The sequence below is a fragment of the Metopolophium dirhodum genome, chromosome 8, assembly GCF_019925205.1.
Source record: "Metopolophium dirhodum isolate CAU chromosome 8, ASM1992520v1, whole genome shotgun sequence".
Classification (NCBI taxonomy): domain Eukaryota; kingdom Metazoa; phylum Arthropoda; class Insecta; order Hemiptera; family Aphididae; genus Metopolophium; species Metopolophium dirhodum.
Genome location: NC_083567.1, coordinates 3,019,380 through 3,041,834, shown reverse-complemented (window position 1 = coordinate 3,041,834; position 22,455 = coordinate 3,019,380). Strand labels below are relative to the sequence as shown.

At 29.7% G+C, this 22,455-nt stretch overlaps 1 protein-coding gene across 1 annotated transcript; it reads left to right on the top strand.

The window, feature by feature from the left end:
* The first annotated feature begins 46 nt into the window (after positions 1–46).
* On the top strand, positions 47–22,210 carry LOC132950398 (fibroblast growth factor receptor 1-like). The gene is made up of 7 exons (XM_061021834.1): positions 47–222; positions 13,310–13,419; positions 16,860–17,007; positions 17,096–17,349; positions 17,761–17,951; positions 19,739–19,861; positions 20,837–22,210. The coding sequence occupies exons 1-7, from the start codon at positions 189–191 to the stop codon at positions 20,982–20,984; spliced, it is 1,008 nt and encodes a 335-aa protein (XP_060877817.1). The 5' UTR covers positions 47–188; the 3' UTR covers positions 20,985–22,210.
* Positions 22,211–22,455: the final 245 nt, after the last annotated feature.

The window sequence follows — 22,455 nt, the reverse complement described above, 5'->3', positions numbered from 1 at the left end:
TGAAAACCTGATGAGCTAGAAAAGTAGAGAAGAATTTAGAATATTCTCGACGTGCCGTTCGGCTGTTCGGCAGTCACTTTCCAGACGACGGACCTGACTAGTCCATTGAAATTTGATACACAGACGTTTCAACTTTATTATACAAAAGTACCAACGTTAACCAAAGTATTTACTATCTGCCTTCCGCGATGAAGTCAAAACAAAAAACAGCAAATAACAAAGGTACTATACCATGATTTAAGATATAGTATTAATATTATGTTAAATCGTGTACTATATAATTACAAGAAGAGCCGCGATAATTATTTAATTCCAAGCATACCTATTTTTCAAAAATTGTACATCATATGTTATTTATACGCCCTTATTATAATATCTATTTAACCCATTGCTTTCTACGGGTACTTTTCCTGATGCATGGAAAATCATTGCTATTATTCAATCCTCATTTGAGTTGTCTAATATTTCCAATTACCTACCAATGTCGTTACCTTCTATTATTGTATTATACCCAAAGTATTTGAAACTATTATTATGACAAGTCATAGCCGCTCTAGCAAATGTGATCGTTGACGATCAACATGGTTTCCGGCTTGAAAAGAGTACAATTACTAACCTGCTCGTCTTCCAAAGTTTTGTATCTGATGCTCTTTTGATTGGAGCTAGTGTTGACACGTTATTTATACTGATTTTACTAAGGCTTTTGATAAAGTACACTACCAGATATTATTTACAAAATTATAATAAATTGGAGTCTATGGATCCTTTCTAAACTGGCTAATTTCTTTTATTCAAGATCGTTTTCAATTTATTTCTTACAAATATTATAAGTCTACCCCAATAAGTAATTAGTATTACATCTGGATTTCTGCAGGTATTCCATTGAGCTCTGTATTATTCAGTATATTTATAAATTATATTAATTTTCATAATTTCTCTAAGCTAGTGTTTGCAGATGATGTTAAAATGTTTCGTAAGTTAATCTATACACCAACTCATTATACATGATCAAAAAACAAATTTTGTTTAAGGCTACGAGCTACCAACTATGCAAATAACACTCCCTGCAAAAGAATTATGCAAACTGTTAATAAATTAGAGATTGATAATATGTTCAACCATTGATTATAATTACTAGATTATAATGCTTGTGCATATCGTGCTGCAGCTCAGGGCCTAAAATACATCTCATTTCAGGGGACACACCACACACTTATTAATTTAACTGTTACTTTTGGGCTTTGACAGTTTTTTATAGCAAAAAAACCTGTTGTAACCAGTGTTGTTAAAAAAACACATTTTTTTTAAATGATACAAAAAACCGCGTTTTAAACATTTTTTAAATATGGTGTTTTTTACATGTTAAAAACATGTAAAAAAACAAAAAAAAACACCTCTTAAACATGTAAAAAAAACCTTTATTTCAAAGTAATCAAAGTTGAACACAGTATTTCGTTTCAAGTAAGATTTACATCGTGATTCGTGATTATTATAATAGAACAATATAGAAGCGAAACTCGATCAGCTGATTGGGTCTTGTTTACCGATGATCTTTTTTTTATATTGACCAATACATTTCTTTTTGTTTCAACTTATTAGTGTTATTATTATGTTAATGTATTATTTTACCTATTACCGATTCTTGGTGTTTTAGGTACTTAGTACTTAATAGTCAATAATATTGTATTTATTTATTATAAAATTAAACGCCGAACAGTTTTTTCAAAATATGCGGGGGGTTGTGTTTATTTTAAGTTTTATCTACAACAATCGCTTTGGATGCCATCGTTGAAACCGTTGATTTTCAACAAAAAAATAATTTAAGATACCACTTACCCTGTAGGCTGTAAGTGACTTAGTGAGGTAACTTTTTTAATTATTTTAAATCACTAAAAGCAGTAAAAGCCTATGTGTGTAGTAAATTGAAAAATATTTAAATTTTTTTGTATGTTATCACCATCAATTAGAATATAATTTATGTAACAAAATAGTTTATAAAAATATTCAAGGTTTTTAAAAAAAAAATTTTTTTATATTTAGAAAATAATATTGGGTTTGTTAAATAAACTGTTATACCTATAATATAATATAATATTATATGTATATTATTATGTATGTAGATCCTTTTAGTTATATTTATTATAAAGAAAAATAACTATCTAATTCTTTAATACCGTCAAACGGGCCAACTTGTGGCGTGTATTTAACATGGGGGCCAAAAATATTATCTTTTAGTTTTATCTCCATAACGGTCTCCTTTCAATTAATTAATAAAATACAAATATTCTGTTGTTATCTTAATAATATTTAAAATAACTTTAGTAGTATTGCAGCATCAAATTTTAAACGAAAGTATTAATTTTTAGTTTAATATCTATTGTTTTGAAAATGTATAAAAACTCACACTAATACTCATTAAATTAGACGTTTTACATAAAAATTGATAATAAAGAATATGTTCAGATGTATGTTAAATTTACTACTCTATATTATAAAATATTATAATCTGGCATACATTTCTGTAAATTACGTTTTACTTATTTAGTCCAAGTAGTCCAACTTGGGCCACTGTTATTCAACCCTGATTTTTTAATGTCATTTACATAATATTATAATACCTACTTATTTAATTGGTAAACAAGAAAGTTACCGACCTATTATTTAATACCTGACAAGAATGTTATTATTTTTTTATTTAATTAGTCAACAAGAATTTTTTTATTTTTTTTTATATGTTAATATATACTCACCAGGTACAAAAAATATATTTGTTAAATTCAGAAATTGTTAAATTCTAGTACTTTTTAAAAATTTAACATAGTGCCCAAAGTTCGGCCGTCTGACGGTATTTTAATATATTTTAGACTTAAAATAAACATCAATACATATTTATAATATGCTATAGTACCTATGCCTATATAATTATATAATATTATGACAATATTCTATAAATTACGATGCTCTTACTAGCTCACTTTTCAGTAGGTATTACAATATAAACAATATTATATTTCAATTATCACAGCATAAAATAATTCAAATATTCTATGTACCTGCATGTTTAGTTATTTTATACTAAAGCAGGTACCTAATTACTTTGAATTGGCCCATTATCATTTCTACTTTTTTTTTTTATAACAAACTTGTCCATAGTATAGAAATAAAATAAGTAGGTACGTAATTAACTTAAGTTAACAGAATAGGTAACTAGTAAATTAAAATATTAAATGATTAATGTTTGTTATTTCTATGAAACTAAAAACATGTTATAAAACTTGGGACACACATTTGTCATTCAGGGGACACAGTATTTTAGCCCCTGCTGCAGCTTGTCTTTTGAAAGTCAAAACAATCAAATTTTAGAAAAAGCTCTACGTCGTGCAAAACTAGAGCTCATCCTGGTTCAGAATATACCAAGTTTATCCCTGTACGTTTAGCCGTTGTCGAGAAATCACATTTGGATCAACAGACAAGATTCTAAGTTTAAAAAAAAAATTATTAATTTTTTTTGGTTTTATTAATTGTTTACATAACTGAAATAAAAGTATAAAATATATAACAAACTTAATTATTATTATGATAGATTGAATAATAAATGTGTTAGGTATATTGTTAGGGTGTATTTTGTAATAAACAAATGTAACTGTAATATTATATATGACATTGGGTAGGTATAGTATAGTTGATAAAAAAAAAAAAATACAACATATATACTTAAATTAAATGAAAATTATAGGTACAAACTATATACCCATAACTTAAAATCAAATTAAAAATATTGTAATTAGCAATAATTATTATTTAAATTTTTTCTATAGTTTCAGAATATTACATTTATCTGATTTTTTTAATATGAAATAGATTACAACCGATCAAAGAGATTGGTCGATAAAATATTATTTCTTTATTGGTCATTCAAACTTATTCAACTCTGATTTTAAGAATTTTATTTTACAATTATTACCTTTAAATTCTAGATTAATATAATATGACCCACTGTTGTATATGATGGTATAGAACTTTCAGTTCTTACGCGCAATATGGATAAAATGCATTTACTCAGGATCATTTTTTATGTTTTTGAGTAATCTTAGAGTAAAATATAGTGGATAATATCTATGAGGATATGACATATCGGTTTTATATTCTATTGTTATTTGACGTTGTATTCGACTTTAAAAATAAAAATAAATTTTGTGCCTACTTTTAAATGTTTAAATTGTTTTGAGACAATATTTGGACAAATCGATATGTTGTATACTCAAAATATTATTCTCTTTCATTTTTGTAATGTGTGATTTTACTCAAATACATAAGAGAAAATTTTGTTTGTGACCGTGATGTGCAGCGTCTGCAGTTTTCAGTATTTATAGGTATTACTTATAGGGTATGAAATAACAAGATTTATTATACTTAAAATCACACTTTTATTTTAAACACATAAATATAAGTAGGACAAAATAAAAAAAAAGGTGGGTAAGTGGATGTCAGTAGATTATAAGTGGGTCACTGACGTAATAGATGGTGTTAAATTTGAATTCAATGATATATATCATTGTATAAGGAAAACGATTCTGAGCAAAAATGGTCTGTCACCTTATGATATTACTAAGTATATTTGATGATATTATTGTAAATAAAGTAATTTATATATAACCTATTTACGAGGAACTTTGTTTTAAGTTTTCAATCCTTAGCTATAAAATTAGAACATTTTATACATTTTTAACTACAAAATAATTATTCAATTTTGTTAAAATTCGAACTTTAAATGCTTATAAAAAAAATTGAGTATGTATATTTAATATTTTTCAACTGTTATTGCAACAATATATCAGGAGCCTTGCATTACATTTTCACACTTTTTTACCCAACAAACCAAATTTTAATGATATTTATAGAAAAAAAAACTAAACAAATTGAAAACCGACAATGTCCGTAAACAGCTCAAGAAGAGTCAAAATTCTATGGTGTGTAGAAAATGAAAATATAAACATTCAGTAAAATTTTTCACTTACTCGTCTAATATGCTACTTACCGCTACTTCGTTGGTGTAGTATGCTACCTACCGTAAAATAAGCTACCTACCATAAAATTAACAACAATTTATTACTAAATAATTTAATAATTTACCGTTGTCAAGTACTTCATAATATTTCAATACGTCATTATATATTATTATACATCATATACTATTTTTATATCATTCCAGAAAACTTCTAATAAATCGTGTTGGGTATTAACGGACCGCCACCATTCTTCTATTAATTGTCGGTTTAACAAATCTGTCGCTCCTCGGGTTTTAATTCCGTATTTAGTTTTCTTAAAGAGTTTGACAACCTTTTTTTTGACATCGTAAATAATTAGTTTTTAATAAATCACCATTTGAGTCTCTTTTACGATTATTTTTTTGATATTCTTTCAACGTATTTCAAAAAATAACACCATCTTTTAATTTGGAACAACTACCAAGTTCTGGGAGCAAGTTTCTCTCTTGAAGATAATTAACACATGTTTCCTCATTACATATTATATGCCCGTACAAATAGCGCATTGATTTATTCATTTTTGTTTATTTTAAAATAAAAAAATAAAAAGTAAAACTCGCAACGAATTGGATACTTACACGAACACAACACAGACACAATATAGACTAAAATAATATATATATAACAGTAAGTTATCATGGGTCTTGGTGGATCAGATATCATAATGGCTAATTTAGATATAATTTTGTACAACTGCTATAATATTATGTTATTTATCTTAATGACTCAAATGTACTTTCCTGTAATAAAATGAAATAAAATAAAAATAACTATGGTAGGTAGCATACTACACGCATACAGTGTTTTGGTAGATACCATTTTATGGGTAGGTAGCATATTAGACGAGTACCAATTTTCATGTATCTACAGTTATTCGTTTTTGAATAACAACAAAATAGCAAAATCGTTACATAAGACATCAAGTGAATATTAAATGTTGTAAAAATATGAATTTCAAACGCTCATAAAAATTTAATTTGACTTGTATGCAATTTTTTTTTTTGATAAAAGCAGACAAACTTATGGATAATCTTGTATTATGTTTCCAAATCTTAGATTTAAAAAGAAAAAATTTTATGAATTCTCAACTCAAAATAATTTTTGTGATTTTTCCATATTTTGTCAAGATTTAAACTTTAAATGCTTATAAATAAAAACTGTGACTAAGAATTTTAATTTTTTTTTTATCTGCCTTTGAAACAATAACCTAAGAGCCTTCTATTAAATTTTAAAACTTATTTTTAACCAACAAATAAAATGTTATTGATATTTATAGAAATAAAAACATGGAAACTGAAAATATCCGTAAACAGCTCAAAATAAGTCAAAATATTTGGAAAATGTTATGGTGTATAGAAAATGCTAATATAAACATTCATATACCTACGATTATTTGTTTTAGAGTTGCACTAAAAACCAAAATCGATTTTCTCAAAAACAGATTTTGCGTAAAAATTCCCGTTTTTCCTTAATTTTTCTTTTGTTTTTCACGTCGCTTTTGAAAACTACTGGGAAAGTTTTAGTTTTTTACCCCCCCCCCCTCCCCAAGTACCAACTAGATTCACTTTCCTATCAGAAAAGTTACTGTTGAAGAAAATCCAAGCATTTTTACTGTCCTAAAAGGTGACGAACGAAAAAAAATATTAAAAAAATAAAAAAAACACATTGCAAAATCAATACATTCATCGCTCAGAATCTAAAATATACCGTAAGTTATTGGATTCAGTGTGTAAAATAAGGTAGCTGTAGTACAATGTACACTCATCCACTATGAGTCCAGTGTTGTACAAAGATAACCAAATATTATCTAGATAAGATAACAGATAATCCATTGAATATTTATCTAGATAAAAAAAAAATTACACAACTTAAAGCCTACATATTTTATAAAATGGTTATTTTGTTATAGATAAAATGATATAATTTGTTCTCTGTTTTTTTCATTTTTCTCTAATATTGTATAAGTCAATTTATGATGTAAACAACACTTTAGGTTAATAATCGCTGCAGTTAAAGCCTTAATTTGAATAAATAAAAATAATAATAATATAAAGTATTAGATTATGATTTATTAATTTAAAATAATCTTTATTTATTTTACTATTTGAGACACAAATTAAGTACAATATCTACTATTTGTTTGGGTTAGTACCCAACTATAAATTATAATTATTAAACATAATAAATTTAACATACCATACATTAACAGTAAATTAGAAACTCAAAAATAAATACTGTACTCACTTTAAAAAATTATGGCAATCATTTATTTATTATTTTATAAATTTAATTATTCAAATACGTTATCAAAATGTATATAACAAAATGTATACTACAAAACACCGACCGTAAAAGACCCGCCTTTTGAACGTGCAATATAAAAGCTAGCCCGGTCTCGTTTTTCTCGCATAACAAAAATAGTATGTATTGCACAAATTTAGTGTTGAATTATGAGTTTCACAGAAAAAAAATTATTATTTCTAACTGTTGAAACCCGTACCTGCTTGTACTATTTTACAGGATAATAAATAATTGTGTGGGGGACGGAGTGGCCGAACGGACTACGGTGTCGGTCCGACGCCGGTTCGAATCTCGACCACGGGCGGCTTTTCGCTCTGGGCAGGCAACTGTCTGAGAGAGAGTCCGCCAACCCCCGACCGGGCATGTCAGAAACCTACGGGTGCCCAATTTGAAATTCTACCAAAACCAAACACACGTGTTTACCAACCTACAGTACTCTCCCCTACAAACAAACAAACAAAACAGCTAATGGCCGCATAGTTGCCGGGCTAAATGATCAATAATAAAAATAAAAAAAATAATTGTCTAGTATAAGAAGACACGGGATTTGTATGGTTTCTTTATTAAATTAAAATGTTAATTATATATACAGTTAGCTATCGATGATTCGAATTTGGAGGGACTTATGGAAAATTTCGAATTACCGAGAGTTCGAGTTGCTGAGTAATGAAAAAAAATTTTGACCTACGATAATAATTCGAGAGTTACCCGAAAAAATAAGCTAAATGTATATACAATTGTAAGGAAAATCAGTAACTATAAAATTATAAGAAATACATTTCAGTCAATATATTTCGAATTGCTGAGCGTTGTACTTCGATTTATCGTGTGTTAACCGCTAGTTTTCCCTAAAATGTTATTACGAATTACCTAGTGCACTGCATTTAGCATTGTTTTTATTCGAATTGCTGCGAGATTTTAAGAAAACGAGCAATACTTCGAATTACCTAAAGTTTCACGCTTTTGAAAACTACTGGGAATTTTTAAGTATTCAAAATACGAAGTAGGTTCACATTCCCATCGAACAAGATACTAAAGTCGAAAATCGAAGCATTATTTCGACAACTTATCGTGTACACAGAAATAAATTTAAAAAAAACACATTATTGTAAAATCAATACATTCATCGCTCCGCTCAAAATTTATAATGATTTTGTAGTTAAAAATGTTTAACATGTTCAACTTTTATAGCTAAAATAAGGTAGGTAAGTATAGGTTATTCTGTAACCAAATAGTCTAAAAAATATATAAAAAAAACACTGTTTTTTTATAGTTATTTTATATTCAAATTTGGACGAAATTAGATACTTAAACGATGAAGAACGATTTTATTTTTGTGTTGTATTTTAAAAATATTATATGTAGGTACTTCAGTACTTGAAACTTTGAAAGTACCTATATTATTATATAAAAATATGATAATAAACAAATAATAATAATTTAACTAACTGGCTACCGTATTAATAATAACAATAATTTGTTAAATGTGTAATGACAATAATGTTACGTCCCAACCGACGTCGATATATACATCAACGCAGAAATGAAATACGTGATGTACTAGGTATGATGAATGTTTATTAACGTAGTACAAAAATACAATATTATAATTTATTATGGTGTAAAAGAGTGGTGTTACGACTCTTTAAGATAGAATATAAACTGTGAGTGGTGTTACGACCTGACTCTGAATGTCCCTAACCGTCTGAAGAGCTCTTGTCCTGGGCTTCTATATATATGATTGTGTCCTTTGGAGTGGGTGGTTGTGGTAGTGGCTAAGCTCGGTCATGAGACAGAGTTCGGGTCTCGTATTTGGTATGCCGGTCGACTCGTATCCTGCGTATGGGCGTTGGCTTTCCAGGAAAGATACGTATGTGACGGCACCTTCTATAGTTTAATTGTTTTCTCTACGCTTTTGCAACGACCTCCGCATGTTATACTATACTAATTGCCTTATTAGTTATAGTGTCAAATATAATTAGAAACGTGCGGCGTGCTGTACATAGTTAATATATGACTACTTAATACGTGGGTACGTAACAATAATAAATCGTGTTAATCTGTAATGCAAGCATGTTTTTCCATCAATTTCTATTCTCTTTTTTCTTGATTTTTAACTTAGGTAGGTATTCTACATTTTTATTTCTATTTCATATTGTTTTCGAGGTGCCGGGGGTCCTTGTCAAAGGTTAGTGTGGGGGACTGGGCCAATTACAAATTATTGTATTATTACTTATTAAATTAACAACCCAACAATAAATATGTAGGTATGTACCTACCCATTGTACCTACTAACTTACTACACTAGGTAGTAGGTAGTATTAGAAAATCAAATCAGACATAAAACGTTACATCATGTTATATTTTACCAACATTTAACTTATTTGCAGACAAAACGTTGTCCGTTTTGGTATTTCTAACCACCCAACTTTTTTTTGTTCTTTCTGAAAACTCGTCTACCCATTTTTGGCATGAATCAAAATATTTTATATTAGATCGAGTCTCATATGCCTCATTTTTGCAGCTTACAATTTCGTTAATAAAATATGACGTAGGTAAAAGTTTGTAATTTATCATTTTAATTAATGTGCTTAATCTATTACAATTTAAAAATCAAAAAGCAAGAAAGAAACTATTTTTGCAAATTGTTGTTATATTTTGTTGATAACAGATATACAGATATAACTATTAGCGCGGGAAAACAAGTCGATTTGAACCGACCAATGAGAATTATGCTGTTGCTGAAATCGTATACGTTTTGTTAATATGCCGGGTCTCGTATAGCATAATTTGGTATTCTGGTCGATTCGCATCCTTCCTTACAATTATTGAGACTTTTCTGAGAAGAGACGTGTTATGACACTTTTATAGTTTAATTATTTAATACTGTGTTCACTACGCTTTGTGCAATGACCTCATCATGCTATTTTTATATTCATTTCCTTATGGCTTATTAATTATATAGCCATACTATTAGAAACGTTCGCTGTGTTATACATATTTAATAGGGCACGTAACACAATTGTGACATTGGGGAGGACCGAGCTGCCTTTTTGGTTTTTCGAATTTAACAATTGTGTTAAATATCTTATTGATTTGGAATATCTCTCGATTATTAGGATTACTAGCTAGGCTGATGTTGAAAAGAGGAAGGGGCAATTTGTTCATGTGATGAGGTATAATCGAGATACTGATTACTTTGTGGCCAATCGTCGGTTGTAACGCGCACCGTCGCCAGTTCGAATCTCGGCCACGGGCGGCATCACTCTCTGGGCAGGCAATTTCAGCAGTCTTGTTAAGAATACTTTTCAAATGTATTCAGAATACGTATTTAAATACTTGGTGTAATTTGTATTTAAAATACGTATTCAAATACTATCTTTTAAAAGTATTCAAAATACTTACACACATACTTTTTTTTAAGTTCAATAAATGAATAATTAAATCAACTCAATAACAAGCCGACTAACCAACTAGCCACGCCATGAAGTACTATTATTGAATAGTTTCTTTAATCAAGCCAACTAAACTCTATTGGCCTATTATGTATCCCTCCATCTATTGTGCTTATTGTAAAAATATTTTATACAGATTGTACAAATTAAAATAAATATGATAAAAAAAAAGTTCAATAACATTAATACCAAAACTTGTATTTAAATTATAAACTACTACCACAGTACCACCCATTAAATAAGAAGAAAGATATTTAAAACATCAAGATAAATGCCAATCCAACCAGTGGTGGTTATAGTGTCTTGTACTCAGTGTTGGGTAGTAACTTAACCTAACCTAACCTAACCTTTTTCGAAAACCCGTTTTTCCTTAATTTGTATGTTGTTTTTTCTGGCGCTTTTGAAAACTATTAGGAATTTTAAATGTTGACCTCCTCTATGCACCAACTAGCTTCACTTTCCCATCAAACATGATACTGTTGAAGAAAATCGAAGCAGTTTTTCTTCCCCAAACAGTGATGACAGGCACAAAATAAATACATTAAGTGTATAAAATATAATATAATATACCTAAACAAGTTTCAAGAAATTAAAAGTGTATAAATATCTAAATCCAAATTTGAACTTAAAATACCTATAAAAAATAATTGTATTTACGTATTCTTAGATTTTTTGGTCAAAGTATGAACTACATACGTGGAACCTTGTTGTACTTGTACATTTTCAATTATTATATAATATATAAATTGAACATCATATACATTTTCAACTACAAAATAATTTGCAAATTTTCAATTTCAACTTAAAATGCTTATAAAAAAATGTATGCAAATTTATTTTTAATATTTTTGAACTACTTTTCTAATAAAGTGTTTGGAGCCATGTATTATATTTTCAAGCTTTTTTACCCAACAAATAAAATTTTATTGACATTTACAGAAAAAAATTATAAATGTTAAACAGTTAAAAACGTGTCAAAATATTTTTAAATTTTATCAAGTATAGAAAATTATAATATTATAAAAACAGTTGTTATAAATTTCAAGTGTCTACCGTCTACGGTTGTTCGTGTTTGAATTATAACAAAATAAGATAACCATTCCATGAGAAATCGAGTAAATATCCAATGACGTAAAAATTTGAACTTCATCCACTCATAAAAATTTTCCGGTAGACATTATTTTTTTGTTAAAACTTACTAAAACTCTTGCATTAAATTTTAAAATCTTAAATAGAATATACACATTTTTATAAATTTCTAACTCAAAATGATTTTTAATATTCTTACTTCAGACGCTCATAGAAAATGATTGGGGAATTAAGCACGATTTTTTTTTAATTTCCACTAACAAAAACTTAAGAAAAACTTAAGAAAAACAATACCTATATTACATTTTTAAGTTTTTATATCAATCGAAAAATTTTTTATGGCCATTCATTTTTAAAAAAACCAATAAAATCGAAAATGTCATTTGCTTATAAATAGCTCAACATGAACCAAAATTAGGGATATCTAAACTATCCGAGTATCTAAATTCAAATTTAAATCAAATCCGGATTTCTGAATTTAACTTTAACCTCTCTATGCACCAACTAGAACTTCAATTGCCCACCAGAAAAGATACTAAAGTTAAAAATCGAAGCATTCTTTCGAATATTATTTATCGTGTGCACAAGACAAAAAAAAACATTATTGTAAAACCAATACATTCTCCACTTAGAATCACTTACCTGTTCAGTTTATCGTTTATGTTATCCGTTTTGTCCAATACCAAAATGATAACATTAAGCAGTGACCACTATAAAATATACCAGTCCCTATTGAATGTAACGTATAAAATATTATCTAATTGCATCCTATCAAGAATAAAAGGAAGGGTAGAAGAAATAATCGGAAATTATCAAGGTGGCTTCAGGATGGGAAGGTCAACAATTGGGAAGGATGAACCTAAGACAGATCTTCCAAAAAGTTTGGGAATATAATAAGGAACTACATGTCCTTTTCATTGATTTCCAAAAAGCTTATGATTGTAGGTATACATAGAGAAAGCATATTGAAAATATTGAAAGAGTTTAATTTCCCTAATAAGCTAATAAACCTAATCATGATAAGTGTAATGGAAGCAAATGTCAAGGTTAAGGTTGGTGGCCTGATATCTGATCCTGTACAGGTAAAATCAAGATTAAGATAATGCGATGCCTTAGCACCAATCTTATTTAACTTCTGTCTCTTATGTCAATAGGGCCACCAAGTTTCTCACTATGCCACTGTTAATATACATGATATCCATTATATTATGTTTTTCCAATGTAAATACAGAAAAGTTATAACTTTATAATATGTTATAATAGTTATAATTTATTGCTAATTTATTTAAAATACTAAAATATTGTTTTCAGTTAACTAATATTAATTTTTTATTGTTTAATACATTATAATATTTTATAAGGAAGAGGGACATCAAAATTGTGTTATTATTATACTTAAATTTACTGTTAATATAGGTAATGAAGATGCGGGCTTCAACAATTTATGGTCATTTGGATGTTTCGCCTTCATATTACTTTTAATAATTGTTATAATTATAGCACTCTTCAATGTATTCTTAAAACAGGTCAGTGAAATATATATTTAAGTAATTAAATTATAAAAGGGTGGACAAGTAGGTAACTGCTCGCTGTATAATCGCAAGTACACCTCGTCATTGAGTATCCCACTCTTATGAATAATACGAATTAATGAATAAGATGAAAAACGATAGACGAAAGCAGAAATAATCTGTCAACCCATATGGTCATATGTGTTCAACATAATTCACGATTTCCATGATTCCGTCATAATTTAAAATTTTAAGCCTAAAGAAAAATAAAATATACTACTCCTGGGATGGCAAATCCGTAGCATTTCGAAATGTTGAGGGCACCTTCATGATTAGTATAATGTTAATTTTTTATTAAGCTAGATCGAACGCGCACTTCGCGTGCGTGTATATTTGTTGGTGTCTCTGCTTGTTTGCAATCTTGAATTGTTTTTAATCTACACATCATCGTTAATTATATTATAATATTTGTTAATTTTTTCAGAACTCATTATATTTTACATATGTGCTGATATAATGTTCTATGATTCTAATATAAATCTCACGAAAATTATGCTATTTCTTAATTTTTATTTATAAATTTCTGTGTAAACATAGTTCTTGAAATTGTTTTTTCTCGTTGTTCTCCTAGAAAAATTCGTATTGCTTGATAAGATCGAACTCGTGAAAAGGCAACGTATAATTGTCCATAATTGAATATCGAAGGTCCAATCCTATTTTCTCAAAAGCCTATCCCTGGCTTTTATTTTTGGTCATTGCAAAAGCTAATATTACTGGAAATTGTCGTCGCTTAAAAGTATAAGGATAAATATCTTCACAGTACAACGTTATACGATGTATGAATGTTTTATCTCCAGCTTTGTCACCAGTTTAATATTCGACACTTAAAAAGATTTTTTGACAACTGCAATATTTGAAGCCTCGAGCTATTTGCAAAGACTTTGGACAAAATTTAGATTACGAAGTAATATTACAATACAATTATTCCTTAACTTCAATTTTTATGGTGAAAAGTTTGGCGGATTCAAAGAATTCAAATATTCAGGAAATATAAAATCAGTTATATTTCCATAATCGCAGTCTTCTGTACTATCCAAACCTGTATACACTTTTTTTGAATCTTTGTCAAGCAATGCAACAACCCTGCAATTTATTTCATCAACATCAATATTTCGAGCTGACAGCACAGCTAAGTTCATCATATTTACGTTGAAGAATCAAATCTTTGAATATTGTTTCGACTATATCATCCGTTCTTGAAGCAGTACATTGTTCTGGAGCTAAAATATCATCATCATTATCATTTAACGTACCATTGCCGACATCTAGAAGATATTTAGCAAATTCCGTCTCTTCTGGTAATGTTCTCATATTTTCGGTAAGTGAAAGAAACGAGAAATTTTTCCATAATGGGCTAAATTTGATTGATAGGTTTACCATATTGGTACGTGTAGAATGAATCTTGACACGTAATAATTGTCTGAAATCACAACCAATCCTAATGGCCAATTATTATTCATGAAATATCTGAGAGTTTTATCGCCTACTTCCATACAGTAGGTATATGGCGCCATCGGACCTTAGTCCCAAATTATAAAATCATAGTTTGTTAATTCTTTAGCTTCTGTAAATTTAATTTTGATATATGACGTGGAGTCCGAAAAAAGCGGAACAGGCAATCCAAACACATTATGTACAGTTCTTCCACATTAGGAAGCGATATTGCTGACACACCTGTAAATGACATAGTACAAACCTCTACCTTTTAGAATATAGTAAAGAATCGTGTAAACAAAACGAAGATGAAACAGTTCTGTTTGACTTGGACTTATTGAATACATTCATCCAATAATGACATTAAATTGTTGTGTATGTATTTGCTATGATTTTTTTGAACTATTAGATTCTTTTTTAAAAACATAATGTGATGGAATCTCAACATACGTGAGTTGTCGCGCTTCTTGGTCACGATTTAAATTAAAAAATATTCCATAAGCATAGTTTTTTTTTCTAATGAATTCATTATAATATAATCTTCTGTGGCTTCCTCACTAATGATAACAGATTGTTGATTTGGTAAGTGTACTGGTAAGCACATGATCAAATGGCTTTTTTCTGTAAGGGTCTGCCCAAAATTCGATCGCATCCTTCAACAGAGCTAACATATCGTGTATTTATATAATTTTGAATTTCGTCATGATTTACAAAGCTTTTATTACCTTCGGTTTCATCAGTGATTATGACCGACGCAGCATCATGTTCTTTATATACATATTTGTATACATATTTAACAGATTTAATAGTAGACACTATTTCTGTATTAATATGACAACTGAACCTTTTCAGTAACATGGGATTGTAAGGGACAACCGTGAGACGATCATGACCACCAGTATTTCCTCGACAAAATGTAGGATAACTATTTTCGTCAATCACAGTTTCATTTTGAATAGGTTTCGAAAATGCTTTGAACATGTTCCGTCTTTATTTTCCCACCAATCTCCACATGTACCATGAATCATATTTTTCATGACAATTTCACGAAGTAAGAGATCATCTGAAATTGACAACGACATTTGTTTAGATACAGCTGTTTTTCATATACAATGATTTTATATCATTGAATACATATTTAACATATCCATTTATCTTTAATATATTCACACGACAGCTACTGGCTTCTGTACAACAGAGCTGCACCCACTTGTCCACCTTTTAGTTTCTGAGCGGAGGAAAAGAATGCATATTGATTTTACAATGATATGTTTTTTCTTTTCCTTATCATCTTTTGGGCAGTAAAAATGCTTCAATGTTTTTGATATCAACATATTTCGTTACAACTAAAAAATGAATAACTGTAGATACTTGAAATTTTCACAAAATGTCATTTTAAAAATTGTCTATGATACATAACACAATTTTCAAAATATTATGACTAAGTTATTTTATAGGCATCTGAAATTTAAAATTGTTTTTTTTCTTATGTATAGCAGTTTAATTAGGTAAGTATAAATTCACAATTTTTTTTTTCAAAGCATTTCAAAGATTTCAAATTATTTTGTAGTTAAAAATGTATACGACACCTACTCCACAGTATGTGAAACGCATGTCACACTTGCCCACCTTTTTTTTCTGGAGATTTTGATAACGACTGAGAATTTTTACATTTGACCCACCCAAAGTATCTACTTACTAGATTTACTTTCCTACCAGAAAAAATACTTAAGATAAAAATTGAAACTTTTTTAATACTTTAAATGATAAAGAAAACACAAAATACAATACATTTTAAACAAAATTAAAAAAATTAAATACCGACACTATGTTAATGATACATTTCATCGCTCCGTTCAGAATCTAAGACAAAACCAATTTGTTAAAAACTGGTTTTTGATAAAATATTTTGTTTATTAATTGTATTGTTATTGTTCGGTTTTCATAATTATTTTGAGCAGCCAATTGATAAATGGGACTTTCCCATTGAAAATTTAAAATTTGGAAAATACCTCGGAGAAGGCGCCTTTGGTATTGTCCAAATGGCATTAGCAGCAGGAATCATAAGTAAAAACGTTGAAACGGAAGTAGCCGTTAAAATGTTGACAGGTGATTTAAATTGTATTTTGTATTAAAAACGTTTAATTTTTAGTACTATAAATTACTTATATTTTTTTTTTCATTATAATTGATGTAGCTCGTAATAATGAAGATATATCGGAATTTAAGTCGGAAATCGATTTCATGAAAAAAATAGGGAATCATAAGAACATTACTACCCTATTGGGCAGTTACGAACAAAACGGGTACCCGTGTGCCATTATAGAATATGCATCCAATGGTAACATGTTGAGTTTTTTGAGTTCAATGAACCCACGAGTGTCAGAAAAAGAACTATTATCTTACGCAAATCAAGTGGCACAAGGAATGGAATATCTGCACGGCAAAAATGTGAGTCACAGTAAAAATATAAAAGTTGTCCAACTGAATTTATCAAAATGTAATATTTGAGATAGAAATATATATTTTAAAAATTTTCAAGCTGTGATTTAATTATTTAAATATTATTATTTATTAATAATTGTTTGCCAAATAAACTGAAGTCTGAAATAAATGTGGAGTAATGTTTAATTTTATGTGCATATACTATATAAACTTATTGATTGTTTTTTGAATTTTTTATCACAGTGGAATGCTACTTTATTTTAATTTATATAAAACTATTATTAAAGTATCAAGACATGCTTTTTATACTTATCTTTTTTTTCCCGCAGAGTTGGAACGATGTTTATTTATGATATTGTGCATTTGTATAATGTTATCTATATTGACTATTATTAAGTTTTATTATTTTCCGTATAGTGTATTCACAGGGATTTGGGAGCTAGAAATGTCTTAGTGACAAAAAACCTGGAAATAAAAATAGCAGACTTTGGATTATCCAAGGATATTGGAACGAAAGGTTACTATAAAGAAAGCCGATATACATTGAATGCACGTTGGATGGCGCCTGAATCAGTCAAGGACAATATATTTACATTCAAATCCGATGTGTAAGTTGAAATTACCATTGATAACAGGGTACCTCTGGATGAATTATTTATTGATGAAGTACTGCACCAGTTTTCTATTTAGTATTTGTATATACAAATATACAAATCTCTGATTGCAACGGTGGTTTATAGTCGGCACTGTAACTGTAGGCTTCAGTTACCAAGACGAGAGTGGAGACGGGGCTTTAACACGGGTAAACCCGTATTCCTCTGTGATAACCGTGGTCGTCCTGGCTTCTTCTACTCAGCGGTCGGCAGTGGCGTAGACATGATTTCTGAAAGGGGCGGGATCAAAAAAAAAACGACATGGTTAAATGGGAGAGGAAAATTGGAAAATCCCCACCCTCTAAAAACTTTTTACTAAGGTAATAAAAAGCAAATGGGGGGGTCTGACCTCCACGCCCCATCCCCCCCCCCCCTTGCCTACACCACCGGCGGTCGGTATAAGCTTTTCACTGCTGTGGACCACCTTTATTTATTAACTTGTATGGTTGCGGCCTCGCAGAAGAGTGTTGGTTAGTCATCTCATCTTTTTGGCTATGTTCTTTTGTCGTGGAGATTTGACCAAGATTGACGTTTTCTACTTGTTTTCTGGGATGATTTGAATTAGCGTTGACATATTATTACGATCTTTGTAAGTTTTAATGAACGTAACCATTGCTGGCCACGGTGGTTTTGATGTCCCGGTCGCTATATATTAGGGCGCTCTATTGGTAGTAAACGGCGTGCTTAGAGGCCAACGGACCGAAAAATTATGACGATTGCGCCGCACAAGTGCGCGGTGTATTCACTATATAGCGAGTAATGATATCTCGTTCTAAAACTAGATTGCTAACTGTGACCCAGCGCCTGTGTAATTGGCACGAACTAATAGATAGAGAGGTCTGGAAACGAGCGAATTTTTAACGAGTCCGAAGTGCGTCTGCTGATTTTGGTAGTACATAGCTGATTTTAACGCTACCTAGTGGCTAGATGGAAAATTGAATGATGATAAGAATGAAAATGATAAAAATCAATGAAAAATCAAAATCCAAGTAGTTGATATTTTACCAGTCAAATAGCGTGCATGTTGGCTATATACCAATTTGAGCAGGGAAGGGTAGAAGTACCGAGGCAATATTACGGTCTGGCTCCCCATCACCCACCCATCATATCGTTTCCAGTCCACTCTATCTTAGTCCGTGGTAATTGGTTGAACTATTGGCTGTCATTTTAATCGAAGCCAATGTTCGTTATAACTCATGTTTTTAAAATAACATGCTATGATTTGTATTTAAAAATTATTATTTTTCTAAATTTATTTATTATCAACATTAAATAGGCGATACCCCTTCAGCCTCTTCTTAAATGGTGGATGGTAACTTCACGTCCTATCACAATTTATTCTATATCTTCGTGTGAGTCATCTATATTCATCATCTAGTTTATACGATGAATATATAGATATCGCTAGATTCGCACTTGCCCCATTTCCCCCCCACACATTCCCGCAGCATTACCACCTGAACATCCCCGGAGCGCTCTGCTATTTATTTTATACATTGAAACACAGTCACTCACACTAATGATCACTTACTATGCACACGTCATGTACAAGTATAGAAAGTTGCCTATATTAGAAACGGTCGGTATTAATACCCCTCAAACATAAAATATTAAGTAATAAACAGCTACCTCAAGATCAATTAAATCTTACTTTTTTCGCCATTTTGTAATATAATTGATGAATGATAATATAAAACATATGTAATTATTTTTTTTTTTGTTTTTTAACAAATATAATATAGTTGGACATATGGAGTATTCTTATGGGAGATGTGGACCTATGGAAAGCTACCTACTCAAATTCCCTTTGGCCAATTGTTGGCAGGAAAGCGATTGGACCAACCACTTGACTGTTCCGCCGTTATGTAAGTTTGGATACACAATATACTTTCTAATCTAATAATCTAACATTGAAATAATTTAAGCTGTGTATTTTATTTGGTTAATTTAAGTATGCTAAGCAGTTGTAATTTGAATTTGAATTTTGATCTTTTTTCATTTCTGAGCAAAATAGAGATAGTACGTATGAATTATAATGAACTGGTTTTACAAGGTCTAATTATAATTTGTCATTTATATTTTCATTGGTTGTTTTCGACAAATTTATTTTGTGGTGAAAATAAGCTCCAAATATTTTAGATTCTGAGTGGATTGATTGATTTTACAATGATGTGTTTTTTTTTTGTGAGTCACCGCCGTTTGGGGCAGTAAAACTGCTTTGATTTGGTATCTTGTTCGGTGGGAAAGTGAATCTAGTTAGTGCATTCGGAGGTCAAATTTTAAAATTCTCAATAGTTTTCAAAAGCGCCGGGAAAAACAACGTAAAATTAAGGAGAAACGGGAATTTCTAGTATATCATCTTTTAGCAAATTGGATCAAGATGGTACTTTAGAGCGGGATGACTATAATATAATATATAATTTAACGTATCTTGGCTGACTCATTGACTGATCAACGTAGAGCCTAAACAATGATAACTTGAGGCAATTTTGATGGTACCTTCGTACCTCCATGCAAGCATTTTCCAAAATTCGCATTCTTAAGTGGTGCTTGCAAAAGTATTTTGTGATTCAAAATGGGTCGAAAAAAATTTTAAGTTTTGGTTAAATCCATTACACCGAATAATAATTAACGAATTCAACAGTTTGAATCGTATAGCTAAGAGTTGGCATCGAAGTGCATGCCGCAAGTGTTCGGCTAGTTATGTATAAAATCCTTATTCACATCAACATAAGTTAAAATCTGATTCATCTATTACTGTGTATATACAATTGTTTTTATTTATAGGTACACTTCATAGTATATACTAACTTTTTTTTTAATATACTATTTGATTGCAGTTACAAGATTATGTTAAGATGTTGGGATATTATACCGGAAAAAAGACCGACATTCCAAGAACTGGTGAAGTGGATCGAAGAGATACTGTCGTCCAGCCGAGAATATTTGAAACTAGGTGAACACGATGTCCTAGTGTCCTACAGCTGAGAGAAGTCTCCATGTTATATTAAAATAACTATTTCTATACTAAAATAAAAACCCGGGATAACTAATAACGACAAGCCATACGGAATGTAGGATGATTCAATATACATAGTTATACGCACTAATTATATACACACGCATAACATGCAACACTTAAATAATAATCCATAGCCTTCCGATCAAGACATTCAGTAGAAACAACACAGTATAAATTACTAGCGGTAGTGTGGTACCTTTGTCACAACGCACAAAATTAAATTATAAACACATCAATACTTTAACATTGCGTATTAATCGATGTATATCAAAAGACGCGATTACAAAAAAATCACTTTATATAAGGATCATAAAGAATCAACTTTTTTGCTGTCTTTTTCACAAGAGGATCCGATGCACAACGTCCACACCAGCCAGTATCTCAAAAGAAGCCTCAAACACATCGTCTATGCCAGTATATTATGCACTTCAACCATATTTTTGCCATTCAAAGCGAATGCGTTCTTATATATAATATATATCAGTGGTTCCCAACCTTTTTCATTCTACACCCCCCTTGTAAATTTACTAAAATCTCACCCCCCCCCCCTTTAAATTAGAGTTAAGGCGAATTTTTTCGCTAAAAAAAAAAAATAAAAACAAAACAAAAAAAACAACTATTTACTTCTATTATTTTCATTATTTTAAAAATTTACTATAAATCAATGACAATAATCAATAATATTAAGTATAAGAAAAAATTATTGAATATAAAAACAAAAATATTAATATAAAATATAAAAAATACAAGTAAATTTAAGTTTAGTGATTTAAATTTTACACATTTTAAAATAACATAATTTTTTTCGTAATTCCATAATCACTAGGTATATTCCCCCCCGAGCAGACTCTGAAGTCCTACCCGGTTGGGAACTGCTGATATATATGGCATATTACTAATGCCCCCGAGGCGTCGATAAAATATATAAAAAATAAAAAAATATATGATATATCAGATTGCTTTTTCAACGGTTTTTCATTAAACTGATAAACGTACAAAAAATAAAAATAAAAAATAAAATATATTTATGTATAATATTGAGTTATTCTAGCATTCGGTATGACTATCTTATTAATTATCTCGGATTACCGAACAAAACTTACTTTGTTAATTATTCATTCACTATACTATTCATACCTATCTATTCACGCCTTTTTACAATAAAACAAGTTCTGCGACTATCGTCGTATTATAGAGTGGTTATCTCATTTTCATTAGTCCATAATCATAATTACCTATTTAGAATATAAGTATAATAACTAAGTACTCGCATTAACCTTAATTACATTCGGTTAGCCATCGACTCTGTACGAAATTAGTGTTTTACAAGAACTATATCGAATATCGATAATAGTCACGTCCCAAATAATAGGTAACAAGTTGGTGTTCGAATCACATCAATATCATACATAGAATTCGGGAGAAAAATATCTCTTT

Excerpts from the sequence above, each read along its gene's own strand:
- LOC132950398 (XM_061021834.1), top strand. The coding sequence starts at position 189 with ATGAAGTCAAAACAAAAAACAGCAAATAACAAAG. Across the intron at positions 17,008-17,095 it reads AGCCGTTAAAATGTTGACAG|CTCGTAATAATGAAGATATA; the intron begins GTGATTTAAATT and ends TAATTGATGTAG. Across the intron at positions 19,862-20,836 it reads CTTGACTGTTCCGCCGTTAT|TTACAAGATTATGTTAAGAT; the intron begins GTAAGTTTGGAT and ends ATTTGATTGCAG.